At 37.7% G+C, this 24,696-nt stretch overlaps 1 protein-coding gene across 18 annotated transcripts in view; it reads left to right on the top strand.

Moving 5' to 3' along the window:
• CCDC148 (coiled-coil domain containing 148) overlaps positions 1-24,696 on the top strand; it is a 482,246-nt gene that overhangs the window by 259,218 nt on the left and 198,332 nt on the right. The window contains exon 15 of one of the 18 annotated variants that reach the window (XM_059927156.1): positions 17,495-17,733. The exons of 16 other annotated variants lie outside the window; for them this stretch is intronic. In XM_059927156.1, the coding sequence (XP_059783139.1) occupies positions 17,495-17,512 (18 nt within the window). In that variant the 3' untranslated portion in view covers positions 17,513-17,733. Of the gene's footprint in view, positions 1-3,432; positions 3,678-17,494; positions 17,734-24,696 lie in introns of those variants that run through there. One more of the 18 variants, XM_059927155.1, reaches the window with a different exon arrangement.

Genomic DNA, 24,696 nt, shown 5'->3' with positions numbered 1-24,696 from the left:
AACATAAATCCTATTAAAGAAACAACTAATGATACTGATAAGACAAAGCAGAGGGAAGCTTTCTGAAATTAAAATGAACAGAAGATAATGTATCAGAGCTAATGATGAAACATTTGCTGTGGGAAAAGGTATTAAGAGGTTATTTAACTGTTTCTAGGAACTTCTGAATCATTTTAATCTGTTTCTATAACTGAGAAAGGATTTTTAAAAGTTTTTTTTAGATGGATGGATGGAAGAGAAGGAGCCAGGACATATGAATGAATGGATATCACTGAAGTTAAGGGAGAAAGTAGTTGTTAACTTTACAAATCTAAGAAAAGCTAAATGCTTATTATTTAATTATTTAAAAAACAGGAAACTTCATCCATTCACTCACTGACAAATAAATCGAGTGTGCCTCTTTTATGCGCTGCATACTTTGCTAGGGAATAAAAAGATGAACAATTCACATATTAATTGGGCAAATATTTATGGAACATATACTGTATCTGGCACTGAGCCTGGTGCCAGGGCTGCATCCTGAGCAAGATAAACTTGTCCTGTGTGGAGGAAGTGAGCAGGGGAGTTGGGTTGGGAAGGAAAGTAGCATGCATGGGAATAACTCCACTAGGGTGATATCACCTCCGGCTAAGGGCTGCAGCGGCAAGAGGAAGGGAATGAACGGGCAACCCTGAATGGGAAGTCAGAGAAATGGAAAAGGGGAAACTAAGCTCCATCTTAGTTGAGGAATTTTGGCAGCAGTAACAGAATTCACTCCAGATAATTTAAGTTAAAAACAAACAGCAGCAAAACTGGACTGGGGGGAGGGGTGGGTGTAGGGAGAGGGATTAATTAGAAAATGCACGGGTATCTCCAGAAGCCAAAGCGGGGAGGGCAGCTGGGCTTACAAAGAATTGAAGTCAGAAGCTGAAAAGCTTTCAGGTACTTGGGCTGAGGAAATAAGTGCTTCACCAAGCAGAATAGGGTAAAAAGAGGCCCTTACCGGTATGTGTTCAGTGTAAGGTACGTGGTAAGGGTGGGTGCTGGGGGATGAGACTGGAAACATAAATTCTGGTCAGACTGTGAAAAGTATAGTCGATCTTACTTGCTAAGACTTTTGACCTTTATCCTGTGAGCAGAGGTGAGACTTTGAAGCAGGTGAATTATATAATCAGTTTTATGTTATAGCAGTGTGTCCTGAATGGAAAATTGGTGGAGGTGGAGTCAGGTCCTTTTAAGATGGTGGAGCCCTCATAGAAGTGGCGTGGAGTGGGGGGAGGGTGGCCTGGCAGGGGCATGGATGGCTCTGGCTGAGAAGAGGAGGAGGATAATGAAAGTGAGGGTGATTCTAAACTAGGCAGTGAGTGATATTGAGAAGAGCCTGCATTTTGGATTGAAGTCCACATCCACTATTTACTGGCTGTGTGAACTTGTGTAAGCTATTAACATCTTTATGTCTTGTTTACTTCATCTGTAAAACAATAATTTGTAAGGTTCTTGTGAGGATTAGTATAATAAATGTCAACTGCCTAGAATATTGTCTGGCACCTAGTAGTAATTCAGTAAATTATAATCATTAGGTGGTGCTGCCATTAACCATATAAGAATTCAGAAGGAAAAGCAGACTTAGGGAGAGAGCATTTGTTTTGTTCATATCAGGTTTAGGTTGAAGATGTCTAATACACACTTACAAGAAACTGATGGGCTTTCTCTGGGTAGGAGAATTGGGGAAATGGAGGTCAGTATGTGAGGGAGATCTTCATTTCACTTGATACATATTGAAAAAAACAGAATTATGAAAACATTTTAAAACTCACAGTTCTGGAGCTAGGGGGAAAAAAGGTGAATCCTGGAGATAATGAGGACGTCAACAGCACACAGGTGAGCATGAATCCTTCAAAGTGGATGAGAGTGACCAGGGAGACTCTTGTGGAGCAAAAGAGGAGAAACCTAGGTTTAAGCCTCAAATACGTTGCTTTTCAGACACAAATCTCAGTGTTATTCCTGACTTATATGCACTGTTGCCCCTAGTCCCTGTATTGATCAGTTGCCAAGTTCTATTGATTCTTCCCTTCATAGTGTTTTGGACAGTTCTCTCTTCCTTGCTACCAGCCAATTTTAGACATTTATTATTTCATGTCTAGACAATTGTAGTAGACTCTTAAGCACTCTCCCTGCCTCCATCTCTTCTTTCTCTGCCACCTTAATTTATCCTGAACTTGTAATCAGATGCATCTTCTTATGCAACAGCAATGATTATATTAGTTCCATGCTGAAAACAGAAACACAACCTCAGTAGCTCCCCAGACTCCTTGGCATAGCCTTCAAGCCTTTAAAATTCAAGTCCCAGTCTTAGAAATGTCCTTTTTCAGTGTTCCCCAGTGGTACCAAGTACTCTACCCAAATTACCCCGATCCCAACTTAACCTATTTCGTCTCTGAGTTTGATTGTGCCTTTCTTTCTTGATCTCTCTTCCTCCCCCAGCCCCATCCCCAGCTTTATAGAAGAGTAAGTTGAACTTTAAAATTAGCTCAAGTGGTCCTCCTTACCTGAGACCATCCTAGTCTCATTGGCACCAGGAGATGTCTCTCCGTATTCTACTACTCTTGGAGCATCTGTCACATGTTGCCACGGACTGTAGTTATCTGTGTACATTTTTTTACCTCTGTTAGTGTAAGAGCTCCTTGAAGGAGGGGTTGCTTTCAACGGCTTATTATCCCATCCTCTAGGGGGACTTCAAGTTCATGTAAAATGTTTCATTAGCTGAAATCCATACGTGGCCACCTTCTTATCATTGCAAACAGTGTCTGTTGACATTAATATTCACAGAAGGAGGAATAATGTCCAATCAGCTATAAATGAAAAGGGAAATTGAACTACTCATATGTCTATACCCCTTAGAGTCAGATTGATGGAAGCATTTTCTAGTTCTGCTTGAAATAAAATCCGGCCTTGGAAGAAAAGTTCTATTGATTTTGTTTTTCAAGTAGTGGCCATGTGTTTGAACTTAATTTACATATTTCCAAATGATAGAGAAATTAAAATGTCTGTTTAAAGACAGATGTACAAGATTGTGGTTTATTTTAATCAATGGTTGTTTATATTTTATAATTCCAGCTAACAATAAATAACAAATCAATGATCATACTGAAAGTAAGCTTCTTTTATCCCATCTTTTAATAATTTTAATGTTTTATTTTGACTAATCTAGTATACAATATTCTGTACATCTTATGTTGGAAACCACTGATATACTGGAAAGTGATAATGTCAAAAAGGTTTGGATATTTTCAGTAAGAATAACCAGAATATAGTCACTGTATACACAGAATTTACTGTCATCTAGTCATCTATCCAGCAAAAACAAATTACACGGCTTGGGGAAATACAGAACTAAATGATAAAATTTACTTCAATGAAATGCTATTTATTTAAATCATTTTATTTCTACAGATCATTTCTGACCCTAGACTTCGTTTTGAGTTAGCACTTCGAGAAGCTGGACTTCATAAAACATTTTATGCCAAGGAGATATTACCAAAAATCGGTCCTCAGAAACCTCCAAGAAAGGATACAGAGTCTACTGTATTCAAAATCTAGAGTTCATCCTCAAATCCTGTTATACATAAATAATATTTTTCTTTGAATACATTTATATGGATAACAATTAATACTACTTCCTAAAATTTTTTCAAATATCAGACATAGAAATCATAGCACCTGTTAAAAACAACTTTTTCTTTTATGATTCTTAGACTTTTATGCACTATTTCCAATATCTTTGTTATGTTTAATAGTACTAAATTCTCCAAAGACTATGGAACTTAATTATGACACATATGGAACATGTATTATCATTTAGTAAATTGAATTTTGGAGGTTGCATTATGCCATAAAAAGAGCTCAAAATAACCATTTGCAAGAATTACAGTTTATGTTGCTACTACCTACTAATGTTCATTTCTGCTTGTTATTTCAGAATTTGAGTTTTTCAATTATGGAAGTTTCATTATCATTAATACTTCTATTATTTCTCGATTATTATAAGAGGAGACTCAACCTTTCTCTAAATTTAGAAGCCAATTTGGTATACCATGTTTACTGCAAACCAATCATCCAAACAACTTCATTTTGCAAATTAGCCTGTAAGAATAAATTAGAAATTAGAAATAGCATTTCAAGCATAAGGGTATCTGTTTTGGTTTGGAAAAATGTACTTGTATGGTTGTTTGGAAGGAACGTTTTAAAATTCAGAATGCTATCAAAATTTCCATGTTGTCTATTAAATATCTAGATGATTTTATAGAAAGGAAGTGTTTCAAATAAAACTCAAGCATAATTTTTTACTATTTCTAAACAATCACACAAATACAAGTAGCTGGTGATACACAGCAGGAGGTAATGTCACTATTTTGAGAACCATGGAGTTGATACTTGTGGTTATGATGAAAATATTAGTTGAGGTTTGGGCAGCAGCCTAGATGCTGGCTATGCCCAGACTCAGACCTTATTAATTTTCTTTGTTTTTAAAAATAGTATTAATAATAGTTACCATTCATTGAGCACAAACTGTGTGCTCAGTACCATATATGTACTTTACATATAATGTCTTACTTGACCTTCATAATAACCTTATGAGATTGTCATCTGCATTTTACAGATAAGGAAATAGATTCAGGAAGGTAAAATAATATGCCCTAGATCAGTTGTTTGTCCAACTGTGGGTCATTCAATCAATCTAGTGAGTCCTGACCAGGATTTTTTAAATGACACAAAATAAAATAAATCTGAAATCCATGTGTGATTTGGGTTTCATCCCCTCTCAGTTCCACAAGAATTTCTCTTGTTTGGTTACCCTGTTTCTCGCCTATATCTTCAAGTTCTCCTTCAGCATACATATACGCTCGAATAAATTTCACTTAAAAAATCGATTTCCATTAACCCCACATTTTCCACTAGCTACCAGGCTATTTCTCTGCTCTTCTTAAGTGAACGTCTTGAAAATGTTGCCTCTAGATATTTGGTGTCTTCTCACTTTCTAGTTACGGTCACTCGTTCTGAGCTAGCTTTGCCCTCACCCTCCACTGACACTGCTCTTAGCAAGGGCACCAGTGAACTCCATACTGACAAATTTGATGACCATTTTCAGTCTTCATCTTACTGACTTCATGGCAGCCTTTAACTCTGTTGACAACCACCCCATCTTGGAACATGTTCTTCTGCTTTACTCCTGCTTCTTTAGTCACTCCTCAATCTTCCTGGCAGACGTCTCCTCCATCTCCATTGATCTCTAAGTGATGGAGAGTTCTGGGATTAGATCTTCTAGCTGTCTCTTTCTTTACTGTTGAATCGCCCAAGGGAAGATCCTTAAACACTATATTTTAGTTTTAGTTATAAAATTATGTCTGAGTGTCTTTTAATCTATAGACCTCCCCCTCCATCCTTGTTTTTTCCCTTGAAATGTATTTGTTTTGAAAAAACAAATATATTTACATGTAGAATTTCCTATGTTGGATTTTTTGATGGTGTCCTCCTGGTGTAGTTTAATATGTTCCTCTGTCCTCTGTTCTTTGTGTGTGCTATAAATTGGCAGTTGAACTTAGAAGCTATATTAGATTCAGGTTCTTTTTTTTTTTTTTTTTTCCAAGACCACTTAATTTTCCTGTTGTGTTCTGTCATCTGAGCATTTTTTTTTGAAATTTTAGCTATTACTAATTCTTAATGCCTAGAGCCATTAATTAATTATAGATTACATGCTAGAAATTCTGTAATTCAATCACTCCTTCTTCCTTTATTAGTGGAAACCTTATATAAAGAAAAATTTCCCTCTTCTCTATTTGGTAGAGAAGATAAGAAATGTAAGCTAAGTGTTTGAGCCTTTTTTTTCCCCATTAACTTATGAGGTTTGAAAATAATGAGTTGGCTTTCTAATATCATCCAAAGGTGATCAGTTTTGTTGTATCTTTATGAAGTCATAGATTTAAAGGAATTTGATGTTTCAATCTGTTGAAGTATTATCCTTATTGCTGCTCAAATTATCTCCTCCTTGCCCAAAGGAAGTCTTTTCAGTTTGGCTCATGGGTTCTTTAAAGACAACTTAATAGACTTGATAACTTCCTTGCTATTCCAGTTATCTATTGCTTTTTAACAAAACTTAGTGGTTCAAAACTACTTTTTTTTTTTTTTTTTTTACTATCTTTCATGGTTTCGTGGGTTGACTGGGCTTTGCTGTATGGTTCTTGCTTGGAATTTGTATTAACTTTATATCACTGTTGTAACAAATTACCACAAACTTAGTGGTTTGAACAATACAAATTTATTAATGTTCTGAAGGTTGGAAGTCTTATTTGGGTCTCACTGGGCTAAAATCAAGATGTCAATAGGGCTGCATTCCCATCTGGAGACTCTAGTGGAAAATCTGTTTCTTTGCCTTTTCCAGCTCCTAGAGGCTGCTCACATTCCTCAGTGAAAATGTTAGAATTAGAGTATATTACTCATTTACATTATCTCACATTTTACGCACAACAAACAGTCTTAGAATAAAGTACCAGTATGATAAAAACAAGAACAATAAAAAATTCTATGCACTTTCTATTCTTTTTCCTTTTGTTATAGTTGTACTTTATATTGTCAAAGATTATGTAAATATTATAGTCTCTCTCTTTTAGCTCTAATTTAATCTTAGTTCTATAAGTAAATATGTATTTACTGATTGCCACCAATCTTTATATCAGTGTCTTTCTTCTCATTTTGGTTGTCTGTTTTCTAGAAAAATCTTCAGAAATTACTCATGGAGACAATATTTTCTGAATTCTTGAATGTTGATAACAGTTTGTCAGAGGTCTTTATAGTTGAAAGTCCGTTTTGCCTGAGTATCAGATACTTTATTTACATTTACTTTTCTTAGCATAAAATGTCAAAAGGCTGGTATATAATCCGATTTTAATTTCCCTGATGATCACTTGATCTTTTGCCTGATTGTACCAAGGATATTTTTTTTTTTCTAATCATATAGTAGTTTTATGGACTTGATCTTGATGTTGGCCATTCTGGGTCAGTATACCCAGTCATGGTATTCCCTTTCACAATATAAATTTAATTTCATTTCAGGATATTTTTTAAATTATAATTATTAGTATTATGCTCCCTTTTAATTTTTTCCCCAAGGACCTCTGTTATAGTATTTTGCTATGTTGGATCTTCTTTGCTTGTAGTCTTTATTTGTCACTTTCTCTTGAATCCCTTTGATCTCTTTATTTTTCCCAGATTTTGAAAATCTTTTTATATAGAATTTCGTTCCTTTTTAAGGCTGAATAATATTCCACTGTATTTACATACCACTTTTTAAATTTTTAAATTTAATTTAATTTTTAAAATCATTTATTTATTTTATTTTTGACTGCATTGGGCCTTCATTGCTGTGCCCGGGCTTTCTCTAGTTGTGGTGAGCGGGGGCTACTCTTCATTGCGGTGCATTTGCTTCTCATTGCGGTGGCTTCTTGTTGCAGAGCACGGGCTCTAGGCACGTGGGCTTCAGTAGTTGTGGCTTGTGGGCTCAGTAGTTGTGGCTTGCAGGCTCTAGAGCACAGGCTCAGTAGTTGTGGTGCATGGGCCTAGCTGCTCTGCGGCATGTGGGATCCTCCTGGACCAGGGCTCGAACCTGTGTCCCCTGCATTGGCAGGCAGACTCTTAACCACTATGCCACCAGGGAAGACCCTATATACCACTTTGTTTAAACCAGGTTTTGTTCGTGTCTCAGTGAACATTTGGTGTGTTTCCATCTTTTGACTATCATGAATAAGGCTTCTATGAACATTGGTGCACAAATATTTGTTCACACCCCTGCCAACAGTTCTTTTGAGTGTATATCCAGAAGTAGAACCACGGATGATATGGTAATTCTATGTTTAATTTCTTGAGGAGTGGTCAAATTGTTTCCACAGCAGCTGTTTCTCTTTACATTCCCAACAGTGATGCACAAGGATTCCAATACCTCCACATCCTCTACAGCTCTCTAGCACTTGTTATTTCGTTTTTGATTTGTTTTTAACAGCCATCCTAATGGATATGAATTGGTATCTCATTGTGGTTTAGATTCACATTTACTTAATGATAGTGATGTTGAGCATTTTTTTTTTATGTGCTTATTGGCCATTTGTGTGTCTTGTTTGGAGAAATGTCCATTCAAATCTTTTGGCCTTTTTTGTTGTTGTTGTTCCTTCTAGTTAACCTCATTTCTGAAATGTTTTTCTTTTGTTTATAATTTTCTCCTGAGAATATATCACCTAATTTCTGAGTTTTCCTAATTCTGATTAATGTTCTTTCATATCTTGTATTATTTTTATATTTTGTTAATTTTTAGATTGTAATTTTAATCTACTTCTGATGTTTTTCTGGTGTTCATTCCTTATCTGTAGGGATGTTATTCTGCTTCTTAATCTGTTTCTTCCTGTTAATGTTCAGATCTGAACTTTTTCTTCGCTCATTTATACTTGAAATCAGGTTTTTCTTAACTTTCAGAAGTGGTTGTGACTAAGATAGTTCTAACTTCACAGTTCTAGAATTTTTTCTTTTGTTGTATTTCTGCAATGTTCAAAAAAATTGGCAGCTTATTTTCTGGAGATACATCTTCCCTTACTTTTATCTGGACCTGCTATTTCCTTTGACTCTGTTGTTCCTGTGCTGCTCAATTTGGATTCTCTTTGCAGAAGTTTTCTCATTATTCTGAGGCTTTGTCCTAGAAGTAAGTTTTGACTTGTTAGTCTGGGAATTCATGGGACCCAGATTTCTCTGGCTCCTTCAGACTTTACTGCAAACTCCTGTACTCATTTATTATTAGGGAGTGCAAAACTCTCAGTTTCAACTGAAGTTTCCAGTAAATACTTCTTGGCTCTTTTAGGTTTCTCAGGTCCATCTGATACCCTTGATTTCTTCTGTCCTGCAAAGATGGTACATTCAAGTCTTATAACTCTCAGTGGTTTACTCCTTACCCATTCATATTTTGCAGTGTATGGCAATACCTTGTCACCTACTATTGAAGATTATCCCCATGGTTTTTGGCATTGTTGTCCTATTTATTTTTGTTTCTTTTTATAGGATAATTTGAAGAGATTCAAAAACTGTGCCACCTCTGCTGGTATCTTCCCAGAATCCCTTCAAACTGAACTCTTGATCCTTTCTTGCACTAAACATGTTCCTCCCTCTAGCCCACCCCATCAAAGTAATGGTACCACCATCCACCACATTATGCAAACCTGAAATCTGGTTGTCATTCATGATGCTATGCGCCCCCTCTCACTTGTAATACCTAATCTGTCAAGACTTATTGCCTTTCTAGTTCCAACACTGGAACCATAGTGCCCATGTTGGATATTTGCCATGATTTTTGGCTTCCTTGCCACACCATTCTCACAGTTGGGGAATACCCCACATTATGCATTCATCTTCCAGAGTAGAAGCTAGATACTCAGTTTCCCCAGCCTCTCATGTTATATTATTTGGCAATGAAATGCACCCATTTGGAACTTCATTGCTAAGAGAGCTATGTAAGAAAGCAAGAATCCAATTTCTGGTGGTAATGGAAGCTTTCAGCTTGGGGTGTAATAGTTGCATAGCTTTTATTTATTTATTTTAACTACAGGCATACCTCATTTTATTGTGCTTTGCTTTATAGTGCTTCACAGATACTGTGTTTTTTACAAGTTGCAGGTTTGTGGCAACCCTGCATCGGGCGTGATTTTTACAACATTTGCTTACTTCGTGTCTCTGTTTCACATCTTGGTAATCCTCATAATATTTCAAAATTTTTTTATTATTATATTTGTTACGGTGATCTGTGATCAGTGATCTTTGATATTACTGTTGTAATTGTGTTGGCACCATGCTCATATAACATGGCAAACTTAATTGATAAACATTGTGTGTGTTCTGACTGCTCCACCGACTTGCTGTTTCCCCATCTGTCTTCCTCTCCTTGGGCATCCCTATTCCAGGTGACACAACAATATTGAAATTAGGCCAGTTAATAACCCTTAGCCTCTAAATGTTCAAGTGAAAGAAGAGTCACATATCTCTCACTTTAAATTAAAAACTAGAAGTGATCAAGCTTAGTGAGGAAGGCATGTTGAAAAGCCAAGGTAGGCTGAAACCTAGGCGCCTTGTGCCAAACAGTTAGCCAAGTTGTGAACACAAAGGAAAGGTTCTTGAAGGAAATTCAAAGTGCTACTCCAGTGAACACATGAATGATAAGAAAGTGAAACAGCTTATTGCTGTTATGGAGAAAGTTTGAGTGGTCTGGATAGAAGATCAAACCAGCCACAACATTCCCTTAAGCCAAAGCCTAATCCAAAACATCCATTGACTCTGTGAAGGCTGAGAGAGGTGAGAAGCTGCAGAAGAAAAGTTTGAAGCTAGCAGAGTTTGGTTCATGAGGTTTAAGGAAAGAAGCCCTCTCTGTAACATAAAAGTACAAGGTGAAGCAAGTGCTGATGTAAAAACCACAGCAAGTTTTCCAGGAGATCTAGCTAAGATAATTAATAAAGGTGGTGTTACCAAACTGGGTCCATTTGCCAGACGTGCGGCAAGACAAACGCTGAGACACTGAGGTTTACAGACGAGAAAGAGTTTATTCACAAGGCAGCCAAGTGAGGAGATAGGAGAACAAGTCTCAGATCCCCCTGAGGGGGTTGGTATATTTATGGGATAAGCAGGGTGGTCTCAGGCATAGGGAAAGGTGATTAGAGGTAGGGAAAATGGTAGAGGTAATCAGTGTTCTGTGCAGGTGCATCTGGGCTACATGATTCTGCATATTCAAGATGGAGACACAGCATGATCTGAGGGTGGCATTTTCCAGCCCTCTGACATCAAAAGAGTATTCACTGGACATCTGAGCAGGCCCAGTTTTAGGGTCATAGTTCCATCCAGTCCCCAGCCAGCTCACACTGGGCAGGAGCTGACTTCAAGTTCCTATAAAACAACTGGGCTGTATGAAGTTAGGAAGGTATGCAGCTTAAGCGAGGAAAAGAGAAAGAAAGAAAAAAATACTAAAGTGAACTCAATCAATGAAGACAGTTTAAAAGCAAAGGGGTTTTAACAAGGTGATACCTTATCTGTTCTTCTGTAAGACAAGTTCAAGAATTTCTATAGTTATCAGCTTCTGTTAATTCTATGGGACACAGTTTCAGTGGCTACACTAAATAAGAGATTTTCAGTGTAGGTGAAACAGCCTTCTATTAGAAGAATATGCCTTCTAAGACTTTCATAGCTAGAGAGGACAAGTCAATACCTGGCTGACTCTCGTTAGGGGCTAATGCTGCTGGTGACTTTAAGTTGAAGCCAGTGCTCATTTACCATTTTGAAAATTCTAGGACCCTTGGGTTATGCTCAGTCTACTCTGTCTGTACTCTATAAATGGAGCAACAAAGCCTGGACAACAGCACACCTGTTTACAACATGGTTTACTGAATATTTAAGCCCACTACTGAGACTTCTCAGAAAAAAAATGATTCCTTTCAAAATATTTCTGCTCATTGACAATGTCCCTGGGCACTTAAGAGCTCTGATGCAGATGTACGATGAGATTCATGTTGTTTTCATGCCTGCTAACACAACATCCATTTTGCAACTCATGGATTTTGTAAGGCTATAGCTGCCATAGATAGTGATTCCTCTGATGGATCTGGACAAAGTAAATTGAAAATCTTCTGGAAAGGATTCACCATTCTAGATGCCATGAAGAACATTTGTGATTCATGGGAAGGAGTAGGAGTAGGAGTTTGGAAGAAGTTGATTCCAACCTACATTGATGACTTTTAGGGGTTTAAGACTTCAGTGGAGTAAGTAACTGCAGATGTGGTGGAAATTGCAAGAAGACTAGAATTAGAAGTGGTGCCTGAAGATGTATCTGAATCGCTGATAAAACTAACAGATGGAGAGTTGCTTGTTATGGATGAGCACAGAAAGTGGTTTCTTGAGATTGAATCTACTACTGGTAAAGATGCTATGAAGATTGTTGAAATGACGACAAAGGATTTAGAATATTACATAAACTTAGTTAATGAAGCAGCAGCAGGGTTTGAGCAGATTGACTACCACTTTGAAAGAAGTTGTACTGTGAGTAAAATGCTATCAAACATCATTGCAGGCTACAGAGAAATCCTTTGTGAAAGGAAGAGTTCAGTGATACAGCAAACGTCATTGTTGTCCTATTTTAAGAAATTGCCACAGTCACCCCAACCTTCAAGCAGCCACCACCCTGCTCAGTCATCAGCCATCAACATCGAAGCAAGACCCTCCACCGCAAAAATATTACAACTCGCTGAAGGCTCAGATGATGGTTAACATGTTTTAGCAATGAAATATTTTCTAATTAAGGTACAAACATGTTTTGAACATAATGCTCTTGCACGCATAATAGACTACTACAGTATAGTATAACTTTTATATACACTGGGAAACCAAAAATTTCGTGTGACTTGCTTTATTACAATAGGTGCTTTATTGTGGTGGTCTGGAACCAAGCCCACAATATCTCCGAGGTATGCCTGCATGTCATATTTTTTCCAGCTAGCTCTGCCAGCGTGTCATCGTCATCATCATCATCTCCTCCTCCTCTTCTTCTCCCTCCTCCTTCTTTTTAAAATTGAGGTATAATTGACATATAACATTAAATTAATTTCAGGTGTACAACGTGTTTTAATATTTGTATATGTTATGAAATGATCACCACAATAAGTCTAGTCAACATCTATTACCATACTTTTATTATCTCGCTCTCAGGATAGGTGATGCAAGCAAAGGTGCATGGGACTAGCAGAGCTGCAGTGGGTCTTCAGGGAAGCAGTCTCCTAGTGAGGGTTGAGCATCTTCTCTGGCCCTCCCAGAAATTCTAGGAACTACCTAACACCCTTTAATAAATTGCTTTCCTATTTCAACTAGCTTAAGTGGGTTTTGCTGTTTGCTACTATGGATGCACTGATACACTGTTCTTTTTTCAGTTCCTCTAATGTACCAACCACAAATTTTCCTCTTTTTTCAGTCTCATGCCCTTTGTAGATAATCCCTCCGTCTCAGTAGTCTGTCCTCCCAATTATCATTTTCTCTTTCTGCAAAAAGTAGGATAAAAAGAACATTTACATGGTGTTTTTAGTTTTTTTTTTTTTGAATGTCACATTAGTTGCTGACTGCTGTTTTCCACAGCATTGTTTTCTACTCTATGAAAGGGCCTACTGAAAATTACTTTCTTCTTAAAAAGTTTAGCCCATTTTCCCATACCCAAAGTCCTATGTAGTATTTTTATTTTTAAAAATCATGAAGAGGGTGAGGCTTCCTACATCTGGCATATATTTAGTTATTCTTTATGGGGACTGCATTTTCTTGGGTTTTATTTTGCCCCCATTAACACAGCTTCATCATCTCCTTAGCTATGCTAGATTTTAAGTGTAGGACACAGAGGTAAAATATTGTCATTCTGAAGGTAAAAGACATTTTTAAGGAAACCTGGGAAAATTGGAGACCTTTTAAGACCAAGACTTTACCTAGAGAAGTTATGAGGAAAATCTAAGATACAGACTTTTAAAGATCTGTCAAATCCCAGAAATGATGAAGTTTGATCTAAGGAGAAAAAAAAGGTCTGAGAATTCTACTGTTTCTGACATCTGATCGAGTTGTTTTGGAAAAATGGTTGTATGTTGGCTGATACATTTGAGGATGAACACTTGATAGATTACTGACGAGTGCTGGAGAGGTCCTGAGTGGGAAACTTTTCAGGAACTTAAACATTGAACATTTTGAAACACTGAGTATTTCACTTTGAGACTCAGTGTGGGACTGGATTATAATAATAGAATTCACAAACTCCATGACCCCTTATGGAATCAAGTCTCAATCATTAGGGAGGAGTGTGGCATCAAATCTGTCCTGTTCATATTTTAAAAATCTCTAGGAAGATGTTTTCCAACCCCTACAGTAATTCTTTTTTTATTCTAACAAGTGACTGTGTTCTTGTTCTTTGCTACCTTCCATAGTATTTGAGTCTATTTTTCTACTGCTTAACCTGACTCAGGTTTGTTTATTTAAATTATTTAAATACATGTTTCTAATGTCAAGGTAGGCCTTACTAATATTACCAAATACCTTTTTTTTAATTCTTTTTTGTCCCTTAGAGAACTTTTTATTTTATATGTGGGAATGTAATTGTGGGGAAAGAGTAGTTGCATTATTTTCCTTCTACTTTGCACGTTTTCCCGGACATGTCAATATTACTTAGCACCACATATGCTTAAAACTCCTAATATTTATAAACAATCTCAAAAACAATTTGCTTGCATTTCCTTACATTTTATAAATATTGTATTAATCTGAAATAATTACCTTCACATATATTTAAAAGAAATGCTGCAAAAAAAATTGTCCTGTTACTCTTGACATATTATAAGCTTAGTTTGGGAAGATTATTAAAGGTAATATTTATTTTTAAACTTACTAAAATGAAATAAAACTTTACTTGGAAGTAAAAATAATTCACTTGCTAAAGAAAATCCAGCACAATGCAACCTGAAGTTATGTCCATGTAGATTGTGACTCTATTATCTGGAAAGAAAAGATCCAGATAATGTGAAGAAAATATTTTCTCATCCATGTTTCATATCAATATAACATTGTTACTTAAAATTGACTTAAACGACCAGCAGAAGCCTCAGAGCTTCTTTATTTTTATGTTTCTAGACAATCTGCTTTTTTACCCTACTTTCGCTGTCCAAATCTATGGCTTAATTCAATTCAACAAATATTTACTGAAATTATGGCTTAAGAGAAAACAGAGTCTCTGCAACCATTAAAAAGAATGAGGATTGTGGTGATGGTTACACAAATCTATGAATATTCTAAAAACCATTGAATTATACACCTTAAATGGGTGGATTATATGGTGTGTGGATTATATCTCAGTAAAGCTGTTACAAAAAAAAAGCAAGGAGAGTTACATGGACTAATATGAAAAGAGAACCAAGATATATAGGTGAGGCATGGGGAGCAACAACAGAAAAATACATATAGAATGATCTCATTAATGTAAAAAGAATAATGCACATTTCTCTAAGGATATATAAGAAACTATCAGCAACTGTTGCTTTTGAGTAATTGGAATAGAAAATTTTGATGGAGTGGTGACCAGGAAAGTTTTACTTTTTTCTTTATACGCTTTTACACTGTTTTAATGTTTACCATGAGCCTGTATTACTTTTATAATAATGGTTTTCAAAGCTGGATTATTTTATAGGGTGCTGTGTATCAGATGCTGGGGAATGTAGGAGTTCTAGAACCTGCATAAACCATTCACTGTGATGGGCAACATCTAGCGGGGCTTCAAGGTGAATAGGGGTCAGTCAATAAATGCTTGTTGACTCAGTGACTGGATGGATTGAACTATATGATTTTGCCTTTATATGGGATACTCAACCAAGAAATAGTTATCTATAGCTTCTCTAGATAGGATAAATATACATGGTAGAAAGACAAAGTTCAAAACCCCTTGTCTTCCTAAAGCATGCTCAGAATTTGACTGGGGAGATAAAACATCTCACATATTTAGGAAAAAATACAAGTAAAAGGCAGTAGATATGAGAGAACTACAGAGCAAGACACGTCTTATCCCACTTGCTTCCCTAATGTCTGTGGTCCAACTCCTCAGCTTCTTGGGACATTGTAACAACTTATGTCTTCTCCATTCGTTCTCTACTCTCCTTTTCCACCTTATGCACAGAGATAAGAAAGAGCTAAGAAGTGAAAGGAACAGAAAAGGTAGACGGGGTTGGATGGGTCCAAAGGACTGTGTCAAGGAGGAGAAAGAGTTTTACAGTAGACTTATGGCCTAGCATATAAGTTAAAACATGAGATTGGGACGCCATTGCAGAGGACTTCTGTGGAGACCATGACCAAGACCACCCTCAGAAAACCTCTGAGGGGAAATGGAAAATCTCCTAGTCCTCTACACACATGTAGATAAAGGAAACTGTATAACCTGTGGTGCAGGCACAGAACAAACGATTGTAGAATATTATGCAACCAGAATATTGAGACCCAGAACTCAAACATTAGGCATGGATAATTATTCAAAGTGTCATGGTTTGTTGAGTGGCTTTACAAGGTAGCAGAAGTTGATATTGGGACCCTTCCAGTAGGGAAGAAAATAAATTTCTGTGAGTCCTTTTGTTCAGACCTGGCAGAACTTTCACTCCTGCAGGCTGCTGACCATCGTCCCCTCCTTGGTCTGTCCCCATGACAAAGGAAATGATGCACCATTCGGATATTTCCTTTGTGCTGTTTGTGTACCCACTGAGGCTTGATAAAGCTAGAAATTGGTAACTATTGGTATCTGCGAGTTTCACTTCTGTCATCCTCCAACCTAAGCCCATCCTTCTCTGACACAGGCTTATGGGCCCTTGAATAACAGCCTAAGGTGTTTGAACTTTACCATGTTGACAGTATAAATAGTTCGTGCTTTATTGGATACAGAAACAAAGACAGTGCTTTTGGAAGGTTAATATGAGAGCAGGGTACACGCTGGATGGAAGCAGAAAGAAGACTAAGATTGGGGGAACTCTTTATGATTAGTTAGAATAAATCAGGTGTGAGATGATGTGAAAGTGGGCATCAGTGGAGTCTGTGATTCTTGTCACTTCAGGAGAAAAACTCAGCTCTGAATTCATTAATTCCTTTCCCTCTTGCAAAGTTCCTTTAGATGGGTAGGGGAACAGAGGAAGCCTTGAGCAAGTAGATATGCAAATTAAAATATGCATAACACTCCTGAGCGCCAAGGTGTGATAACTGGGCTGGCTCTAGATTTTCTTTTCCTCTTGTCCAAACCAGGTATTTCTGAATCTCAAACAGTACACTTACTGCTCTTGCAGAATCTGTGATCAATCCTGATCCCAAGCACAGGTGACAAGGAAGCCCCCCTCACTCCGCATCAAGCCCTTGAGGCTGCTTCTGTGGCCCGCGTGTCGCTCCAGCACCCAGGGCCTGGTCTGTTGCACCTGTCATCTTGTCTGTGGCTACTTCCCTGTGCTTCCTTGGTGATGGTTTTTCTGCCTGTAGTACTCTAGGACCTAGAGGTGGTGTTCTCTGACCAAAACCTGCCGCTGCTGTGATCCCTGCCTTCACACATCTCCTGTTACTAACCAGCTGCCTGGAGTTATGCCCTGTCCCATCCCAGCTTGAATCTCTCTTACTCTCTGTTCACTTCAGTTATTGGTTCTTCCACCTTATCTGTCCTTCATTTTGAATGTGCCATACTCTCCATACTCATTTCCACATGCCAACTATGCTAGCTGGCACCAAAGACCACACCCAGTGAGCCAGGCTTCCCAGTTGTCAGGCCCTTCTGTAGTTCCTTCCCTCCACATTGAATCTGGGTGGCATTGTGACTTCTATACTATAACGGACAGAAGTGATGGCTGTGCCAGTTCTGGCCTAACCATTAGAAAAGGCTTGGCATCTTCTGCTTCTGTGTTCTCAGAAACCAGTTGCCTTGTGAGAAGTCTGGCTACCCTGATGAAAGATAGGCCACATGGAGAGCCCTGGAGGATGAGGAGCTCTGTAAAGAGACGTGCTATGTGGTGGAACACTAAAGCACCAGATGCAGGAGGGAAGAAGTTATTTGGAACATTCCACTACAGTCAAGCCTCCAAATGACTCCAGCCCCAGCTGCCATATGACTACAACCATATGAGAGACCCCCGGTGAGACCAGCAGAAAACCACCCATCTAAGGCCAGTTAACCCCCAGAATTATGAGAAAGACAGTAAGTTTGTTGTGTAGAAGCAGATATCTGAATCAAAACCTTCAAACAAGAGATCCTTGACTATATCCAGTCCTTTGCCTGAACTTCTAATAGTAGTTGGGTTGGCCAAAAAGTTCGTTTAGGTTTTTGTAACATCTTACAGAAAAACCTGAACAAACTTTTTGACCAACCCAATAGTAGTCAACAATTTTTTTTTAATGTATAACTGTCACCTTACTGTACAGCAGATATCAACACAACACTGTACAACAACTGTACTTCAACAGCAACAAAAAAATCCTAAAAAAAAAACCCCTGTAACTATACATCTCAATCCTAGTTATATATATACACGTACCGGCAAATAAATGAGAAATAGGCTAGATATTAACAATTGTTGTTTTGGGGTAGTAGAACTCTGGGTGACTTTTTTTTTCCTTCATCTATTTGTCTAACTGGCCCAAGTTTTCTTTAGTGAGGGAATCTATATAATGAAGGTATGGAATTTTAAATTATGTCACAATTGGGAGTAATTTAAGCAAAACTTGCCTAAGTGTACAGAGTGTGGTGGACTAGAAAAATTTTCAAAGTTCAGGTTGCTGTAAAAGGATTGGTTCTAGAACTTGGCATTAGATGGGTGGGTTAGCTCAGGAAGAAAGCATAATAAGGGGATATGATGGTTGCACACAACCCTTATTGTCATTCAGTGGGTGGTATTTCCAGGTGTCATGTTGACCACAATCCCACGTGAGCTGGGGATCCCTGGTCTTCTTTTCTGCTCAGGGTTAAACATGCTGAGAGTGGGTGGTTCACACAAGTCACCCACAGAACACACCTGTGACTCTCACAGCTGAATCCAAGTTTTCCTTTTCACCTTTCTGCCCACTTGGCTGGAGCCAGAGGGAAGGGAAAAGGAGGAACACAAGACACGGTCTGTGCTCTACAGCTGATCTACATCCACTGACCATGCCTCCTGACAGCACACAAACGTCTTCACAGTAAACCTCTGGCAACTGATGATATTTCTTTTCCAAATAAGCTCATTGTTCATGGAAGAGACAGGCTTAAACTTGGGAACATTATCATCTGTATAGCTCAGTATCATCTTTAACCCAAACTGAGAGCTTCCGTGTTGGAATATGCAGTGGAACACAGGATATCATCTCTGCTTTCATGGAATTCACAGTTTAGCTGCACTGCTGAGATATTTACATATGAAGAAATTACAATATAGGAAGATTATAGATACTAATTTTTTTAATAGATCTTTATTGGAGTATAATTACTTCACAATACTGTGCTAGTCTCTGTTGCACAACAAAGCGAATCAGCCATATGCGTACACACGTCCCCATATCCCCTCCCTCTTGAACCTCCCTCCCATCTTCCCTATCCCACCCTTCTAGGTCATCGCAAAGCACTGAGCTGATTTCCCTGTGCTAGCTGTTGCTTCCCACCAGCCAACTATTTTACATTGTCTAGTTTCCCCAGCATCACTTATTGAAGAGGCTGTCTTTTCTCCATTGTATGTTCTTGCCTCCTTTGTCGGAAATTAGGTGCCCATATGTGCGTGGGTTTACCTCTGGGCATTCTATCTTGTACTGTTGATCTATATTTCTGTTATTGTGCCAGTACCATACTGTCTTTTTTTTTTTTTTAACATCTTTATTGGAGTATAATTGCTTTACAGTGGTGTGTTAGTTTCTGCTTTATAACAAAGTGAATCAGTTATACACATATACATATATCCCCATATCTCTTCCCTCTTGCGTCTCCCTCCCTCCCACTCTCCCCATCCCACCCCTCTAGGTGGTCACAAAGCACCAAGCTGATCTCCCTGTGCTATGCGGCTGCTTCCCACTAGCTACTGGTTTTACCTTTGGTAGTATATATATGTCCCTGCCACTCTTTTACTTAGTCCCAGCTTACCCTTCCCCCTCCCGGTGTCCTCAAGTTCATTCTCTAGTAGGTCTGCGTCTTTATTCCCGTCCTGCCCCTAGGATCTTCATGACCTTTTTTTTTTTTTAAGATTCCATATATATGTGTTAGCATACAGTATTTGTTTTTCTCTTTCTGACTTACTTCACTCTGTATGACAGTCTCTAGATCCAGCCACGTCTCTACAAATGACCCAATTTCGTTCCTTTTTATGGCTGAGTAATATTCCATTGTATATATGTGCCACATCTTCTTTATCCATTCATCTGTCGATGGACACTTAGGTTGCTTCCATGTCCTGGCTATTGTAAATAGTGCTGCAATGAACATTGTGGTACATGACCCTTTTTGAATTATGGTTTTCTCAGGGTATATGCCCAGTAGTGGGATTGCTGGGTCATATGGTAGTTCTATTTTTAGTTTTTTAAGAAACCTCCATACTGTTCTCCATAGTGGCTGTATCAATTTACATTCCCACCAACAGTACAAGAGGGTTCCATTTTCTCCACACCCTCTCTCCAGCACCTATTGTTTGTAGATTTTTTGTTAATGGCCATTCTGACTGGTGTGAGATAATATCTCATTGTAGTTTTGATTTGCATTTCTCTAATGATTAATGATGTTGAGCGTTCTTTCATGTGTTTGTTGGCAATCTGTATATCTTCTTTGGAGAAATGTCTATTTAGGTCTTCTGCCCATTTTTGGATTGGTTTGTTTGTTTTTTTGATATTGAGCCGTATGAGCTGCTTGTAAATTTTGGAGATTAATCCTTTGTCAGTTGCTTCATTTGCAAATATTTTCTCCCATTCTGAGGGTTGTCTTTTTGTCTTGTTTATGTTTTCCTTTGCTGTGTAAAAGCTTTTACGTTTCATTAAGTCCCATTTGTTTATTTTTGTTTTTATTTCCATTTCTCTAGGAGGTGGGTCAAAAAGGATCTTGCTGTGATTTATGTCATAGAGTGATTTTCCTATGTTTTCCTCTAAGCATTTGATAGTGTCTGGCCTTACATTTAGGTCTTTAATCCATTTTGAGTTTATTTTTGTGTGTGGAGTTAGGAAGTGTTCTAATTTCATTCTTTTACATGTAGCTGTCCAGTTTTCCCAGCACCACTTATTCAAGAGGCTGTCTTTTCTCCATTGTATATTCTTGTGTCCTTTATCAAAGATAAGGTGACCATATGTGTGTGGGTTTGTCTCTGTGCTTTCTATCCTGTTCCATTGATCTATATTTCTGTTTTTGTGCCAGTACCATACTGTCTTGATTACTGTAGCTTTGTGGTATAGTTTGAAGACAGGGACCCTGATTCCTCCAACTCCATTTTTCTTTCTCAAGATTGCTTTGGCTATTTGGGGTCTTTTGTGTTTCCATACGAATTGTAAAATTTTTTGTTCTAATTCTGTGAAGAATGCCATTGGTAGTTTGATAGGGATTGAATTGAATCTGTAGATTTCTCTGGTAGTAGAGTCATTTTCACAATACTGATTCTTTCAATCCAAGAACATGGTATATTTCTCCATCTGTTTATGTCATCTTTGGTTTCTTTCATCAGTGTTTTGTAGTTTTCTGAGTACAAGTCTTTCGTCTCCTTAGGCAGGTTTATTCCTAGGTATTTTATTCTATTTGTTGCAATGGTAAATGGGAGTGTTTCCTTAATTTCTCTTTCTGATTTTTCATTGTTGGTATAGGAATGCCAGAGATTTCTGTGCATTAATTTTGTATCCTGCAAACTTACCACATTCATTGATTAGTTCTAGTAGTTTTCTGCTGACATCTTTAGGATTTTCTATGTATGGTATCATGTCATTGGCAAATAGTGACAGTTTTATTTCTTCTTCTCCAATGTGTATTCCTTTTATTTCTTTTTCTTCTCTGAGTGCTGTGGCTAGGACTTCCAAAACTATGTTGAATAAGAGTGATGAGAGGGGACATCCTTGTCTTGTTCCTGATCTTAGTGGAAATGCTTTCAGTTTTTCACCATTGAGTATGATGCTTGCTGTGAGTTTGTCATATATGGCCTTTATTATGTTGAGGTAGGTTCCCTCTGTGCCCATTTTCTGGAGAGTTTTTATCATAAATGGGTGTTGAATTTTGTCAAAAGCTTTCTCTGCATCTATTGAGATGATCATATGGTTTTTATTCCTTAATTTGTTAATGTGGTGTATCACATTGATTGATTTGCATGTATTGAAGAATCCTTGCATCCCTGTGATAAATCCCACTTAATCATGGTGTATGATCCTTTTAATGTGCTGTTGGATTCTGTTTGCTAATAGTTTGTTCAGGATTTTTGCATCTATGTTCATCAGTGATATTGGTCTATAATTTTCTTTTTTGGTGATATCTTTTTCTGGTTTTGGTACCAAGGTGATGGCAGCTTCATAGAATGAGTTTGGGAGTGTTTCTCCCTCTGCAATTTTTTGGAAGAGTTTGAGAATTTTCGGTGTTAGCTCTTCTCTAAATGTTTGATGGAATTCGCCTGTGAAGCCATCTGGTCCTGGACTTTTGTTTGATGGAAGATTTTAAATTACGGTTTCCATTTCATTACTTGTGATAGATCTGTTTATATTTTCTAATTCTTCCTGGTTCAGTCTTGGAAAGTTGTACCTTTCCAGTAATTTTTCCATTTCTTCGTGGTTGTCCATTTTATTGGCATACAGCTGTTTGTAGTAGTCTCTCATAATCCATTGTATTTCTGCAATGTCAGTTGTGATTTCTCCTTTTCCATTTCTAATTTTATTGATTTGCATCCTCTCCCTTTTTTTCTTGATGAGTCTGGCTAAGGATTTATCAATTTTCTTTATCTCCTCAAAGAACTAGCTTTTAATTTTATTGATCTTTGCTATTGTTTTCTTCATTTCTATTTCATTTATTTCTGCTCTCATCTTTATGATTTCTTTCCTTCTACTGACCTTGGGTTTTCTTTGTTCTTCTTTCTCTAGTTGTTTAAGTGTAGGGTTAGATTGTTTAGTTGCAATTTTTCTTGTTTCTTGAGGTTTGACTGTATTGCTATAAACTTCCCTCTTAGAACTGCCTTTGCTGTGTCCCATAGGTTTTGGGTTGTCATGTTTTCATTGTCATTTGTTTCTATGTATTTTTTTAATTTCTTCTTTGATTTCTTCAGTGATCTCTTGGTTATTTAGTAGTGCACTGTTTAGCCTTCATGTATTTGTGTTTTTTACAGTTTTTTTCCTGTAACTGATTTCCAATCTCATAGCGTTGTGGTCAGAAAAGATGCTTGATGTGATTTTAGTTTTCTTAAATTTTCCGAGGCTTGATTTGTGATCTATCCTGGAGAATGTTCCATGTGCACTTGAGAAGAAAGTGTGTTCTGCTACTTTTGGGTGGAATGTTCTATAAATATCAGTGAGATCTTTCTGGTCTGTTGTGTCATTTAAAGCTTGTGTTTCCTTATTTATTTTCTGTTGGGATGATCTGTCCACTGGTGTAAGTAGGTTGTTAAAGTCCCCTACTAGTATTGTGTTACTGTCAATTTCTCCTTTCATGGTTGTTAGCATTTGCCTTATGTATTGAGTTGCTCCTATGTTAGGTGCATAAACATCTATAATTGTTATATCTTCTTCTTGGATTGATCCTTTGATCATTATGTAGTGTCCCTCCTTATCTCCTGTAACAGTCTTTATTTTAAAGTCTATTTTATCTGATACAAGTATTGCTACTCCAGCTTTCTTTTGATTTCCATTTGCATTGAATATCTTTTTCCATCCCTTCACTTTCAGTCTGTATGTGTCCCTAGGTCTGAAGTGGGTCTCTTGTGGACAGCGTATATATCGGTCTTGTTTTTGTATCTATTCAGCCAGTCTGTTTCTTTTGGTTGGGGCATTTAATCCATTTACATTTAAGGTAATTATCGATATGTATGTTCCTATTACCATTTTCTTAATTGTTTTGGGTTTGTTTTTGTGGGTATTTTTCTTCTCTTGTGTTTCCTGCTTAAAGAACTTTCTTTAGCATTTATAGTAAAGCTGGTTTGGTGGTGCTGAATTCTCTTAGCTTCTGCTTGTCTGAAAAGCTTTTGACTTCATCGTATCTGAATGAGATCCTTACTGGGTAGAGTAATCTTGGTTGTAGGTTTTTCTCTTTCATCAGTTTAAGTATATCCTGCCACTCCCTTCTTCTTTTTAATTTATTATTTTTTTTAATTTATTATTTTTGGCTGTGTTGGGTCTTCATTGCTGCACGCGGGCTTTCTCTAGTTGCCACGAGCGGGGTCTCCTCTTCATTCCAGTGCGCGGGCTTCTCATTGTGGTGGCTTCTCTTAATGCAGAGCATGGACTCTAGGTGCGTGGACTTCAGTATTTGTGGCTCGCGGGCTCTAGAGTGCAGGCTCAGCAGTTGTGGCGCACGGGCCTAGCTGCTCCACGGCACGTGGGATCTTCCTGTACCACGGCTCAAACCCATGTCCCCTGCATTGGCAGGCGGATTCTCAACCATTGCGCCACCAGGGAAGTCCCGCCACTCCCTTCTTGCCTGCAGAGTTTCCACTGAAAAATCAGCTGATGACCTTATGCGGATTCCGTTGTATGTTATTTTTTGTTTTTCCCTTGCTGCTTTTAATATTTTTTCTTTGAATTTAATTTTTGTTAGTTTGATTAATATGTGTCTTGGTGTGTTTTTCCTAGGATTTATCCTGTATGGGACTCTGTGCTTCCTGGACTTGGGTGACTATTTCTTTTCCCATGTTAGGGAAGTTTTCAACTATAATCTCTTCAAATATTTTCTCAGACCCTTTCTTTTTCTCTTCTTCTTCTGGGACCCCTATAATTCGAATGTTGGTGCGTTTAGTGTTTTCCCAGAGGTTTCTGAGATTGTCTTCAATTCTTTTCATTCTTTTCTCTTTATTCTGCTCCTCGGCAGTTATTTCCACCATTTTGTCTTCCAGCTCACTTATTCCTTCTTCTGCCGCAGTTATCCTGTTACTGATTCCTTCTAGTGTATTTTTCATTTCAGTTATTTTATTGTTCATCTCTGTTTGTTTGTTC

The sequence above is a fragment of the Balaenoptera ricei genome, chromosome 7 (genome assembly GCF_028023285.1).
Source record: "Balaenoptera ricei isolate mBalRic1 chromosome 7, mBalRic1.hap2, whole genome shotgun sequence".
Taxonomy (NCBI): Eukaryota; Metazoa; Chordata; class Mammalia; order Artiodactyla; family Balaenopteridae; genus Balaenoptera; species Balaenoptera ricei.
The sequence above is the reverse complement of the archived record's forward strand: the minus strand, read 5'-3'. Positions and strand labels throughout refer to the sequence as shown.